A 2500-nucleotide genomic window follows, 5' to 3' on the forward strand; every position below is an offset into this window, starting at 1 on the left:
TTCACAGGAGCTTTGCCAGAGGTCAGTAGAGGTGAGGGTCGGAGGTCGGAGGTGTCTCAGTGTCCTCTGGTTGTCCTCAGGCCGTTTACTGCGTGGAGAAGTTGGGGATCCCGCTGGAGAAGGTGAATCCTAACGGCGGCGCCATCGCCCTGGGTCACCCGCTGGGCTGCACCGGCGCCCGGCAGGTGGTGACGCTGCTCAACGAGCTGCGACGCAGAGGGAAGAGGTTTGTTCCCGAGCAGAGACCGGATCCTAACCCTGACCTCTTGACCTCTTGACCTGTGTTTGAGACCCGCTGCTGTTGTGACCGCAGGGCGTACGGCGTGGTGTCCATGTGCATCGGGACCGGGATGGGAGCGGCGGCCGTGTTCGAGTTCCCCGGCCAATAGGAGCGCGTCTGCAGGGCGGTGCTTCTCATCCGTGTGATTCACAACCAATCAGGTGTGAGCAGCGACCCGGGCTGCGGATCCTCGACCCGTCGACAGGAAACAAGTCGACAACAAACTGCTGCAACTTCCTTCTGCTGCTTTGGTGTCGGAAACAACATTTTTCACTATTTTCTGAAATTTCTCTGTTGAAATGTGATTTTTTTCCAGTGTTTCTTTTTAAATTCTTTGAAGTTAAAAAACACTGAAGCTCAGTTCACACCAGACGAGCTGACCAATCAGAGGCTGTGTCAGGAGGAGGAGCTTAAAGAGACGGCGGCTGAAGAGAGGAGCAGTCGGAGGAAAGTGATGCTGAACATTAGAGAATGAAAACATTTTAGTCATAACATGAATTAAAATGATCAACTTGAACAGAATGTTTCTCCTTTAAATTGTACAACTTTATTAACAGATACAATTAATGTTTTCTAACAGACTGTAATAAAGAGTTTATTCTGGATCTTCTCCTGCGGCTTAGTTGTAAAATGTGTGTAACATGTGGGAGTGAAACCATGTGAGGAACCAGCAGGACCATGTGTGGAAGCTTCTCAGTGAGCGAGTGATGAGGTTTCTAACACGTGACGTGAAACTGAAGAACACAAAGATCTCAGGATGAAGAAGAGGAGCCGGACACGTAGAAGACGAAGACGTCACCTTGGAAACACGAGGAGATTCCAGATCTTCTGGTGATGAGGCCGACGCCGTGTGGAGGAGCTGGAAACAACAACACTGATCTGTCCACAGCAGAGTTTATACGTCAGGTCCCGCCTCCTGCTGCTCTACAGGCTCCGCCCCTCGCCTGGATGTTCCCACAAGTCGGACCCGACATCCTGCTGTTTCTTCACAAACACCAACTACACAACATGTACACACACATCATGTGTGGAAACAATCTTTAAACCATTCAATCTGATTCTGACTCATTAAATATTATAAAACCATCTCAAACTAAAGCACTGCAGGTGTTTGGAGAGATGAGCGTCAAACATTTGTGAACATTTCAGTTTAATTCTTTAACATCTTCCTGTTGTGTCCCCGTATGACACAGTGACGTGTCATCAGGAGACACGAGCACAGGAAGCTGTCATCAGGAGACACGAGCACAGGAAGCTGTCATCAGGAGACACGAGCACAGGAAGCTGTCATCAGGACACACGAGCACAGGAAGCTGTCATCAGGAGACACGAGCACAGGAAGCTGTCATCAGGACACACGAGCACAGGAAGCTGTCATCAGTCTCAGTCCGTCAGAAGTCCTCAGTCGTTACACGAGCTTCTGTTTCTTTCGGGCCTGGAACTGCTCCGTTTTGCTTTTGATGGACTTGACCAGCAGAGACAGACTCGGCTCCATCGGCTGCTTCGCCGTCGCAGCATCACAGTCACTTTGCACGTTCTCTCCCGTCACTTCCTGTTCAGCTGCGGCGTGCGGCTCTGTCCGTGTGGCCGACGCAGCGCCGAGGTCCTCGTCCCTCCGCCGCCGCTCTCGCCGGCGCTGCTTCTCGGCCACGATGCTCTGAGTGGCTTTGGTCTTCTTGAAGCTGGGGTGGGACGGATCCAGGTTGAACAGGTGGGACGTGAACATGGCCTGGAAACGAGCGTCTTTAACGTCCACCTGGAGAGACAGAGACAGGAAGAGGCGTGTCACTGAGGACAGACAAACTCAGAAGCTCCGGGAGTAACACCAGGCTGCAGGTTCATAAACAGGAACATCCATCATACTACTAAATATATCAGTTATTATTAAATGTATTAAATCAATGACGACTTTATTCTACTGATGTTTTTTTGAATATAATTCACACATTTTCAATCTTGGTGATAGAATCCGTTGAAGCAAAGATGTGTCATGTTTGTGTGCGTCAGGTTTACAGTGTGAAAAGAACTAAAGTCATCTTTGACTCGTTGTGTCTTTGTGATTTGATTTGATTATGATTTTGTGAAAGTGTCTCGTGTTCCAGGATGAACAGCGTCAGTCTTTATTAAATCGTATTTATTCTCCACAGCAGATGGTGATGAGCAGCTCTCACATCAAGGTTCCAGGACTCGTAGAGAGTTTAAGAAACTTTTGTACATTCT

General features: G+C 49.1%; 2 protein-coding genes across 3 annotated transcripts in view; one reads left to right on the forward strand and one right to left on the reverse strand.

Annotated features, from left to right (window-relative positions):
- Positions 1 to 890, forward strand: part of acaa1 (acetyl-CoA acyltransferase 1) — a 7055-nt gene extending 6165 nt beyond the window's left edge. Inside the window, exons 11-12 of the mRNA XM_061083565.1 lie at positions 81 to 226; positions 314 to 890. Of these exons, the coding sequence (XP_060939548.1) occupies positions 81 to 226; positions 314 to 389 (222 nt within the window). The 3' untranslated portion in view covers positions 390 to 890. The remainder of the gene's footprint in view (positions 1 to 80; positions 227 to 313) is intronic.
- esf1 (ESF1, nucleolar pre-rRNA processing protein, homolog (S. cerevisiae)) overlaps positions 803 to 2500 on the reverse strand; it is an 8535-nt gene continuing 6837 nt past the window's right edge. For both annotated transcript variants that reach the window (XM_061083562.1, XM_061083561.1), the window contains one exon: positions 803 to 2036. In XM_061083562.1, coding sequence (XP_060939545.1) covers positions 1689 to 2036 — 348 coding nt within the window. In that variant the 3' untranslated portion in view covers positions 803 to 1688. The remainder of the gene's footprint in view (positions 2037 to 2500) is intronic.

This window comes from Limanda limanda, chromosome 2 (genome assembly GCF_963576545.1).
Source record: "Limanda limanda chromosome 2, fLimLim1.1, whole genome shotgun sequence".
Lineage (NCBI taxonomy): Eukaryota > Metazoa > Chordata > Actinopteri > Pleuronectiformes > Pleuronectidae > Limanda > Limanda limanda.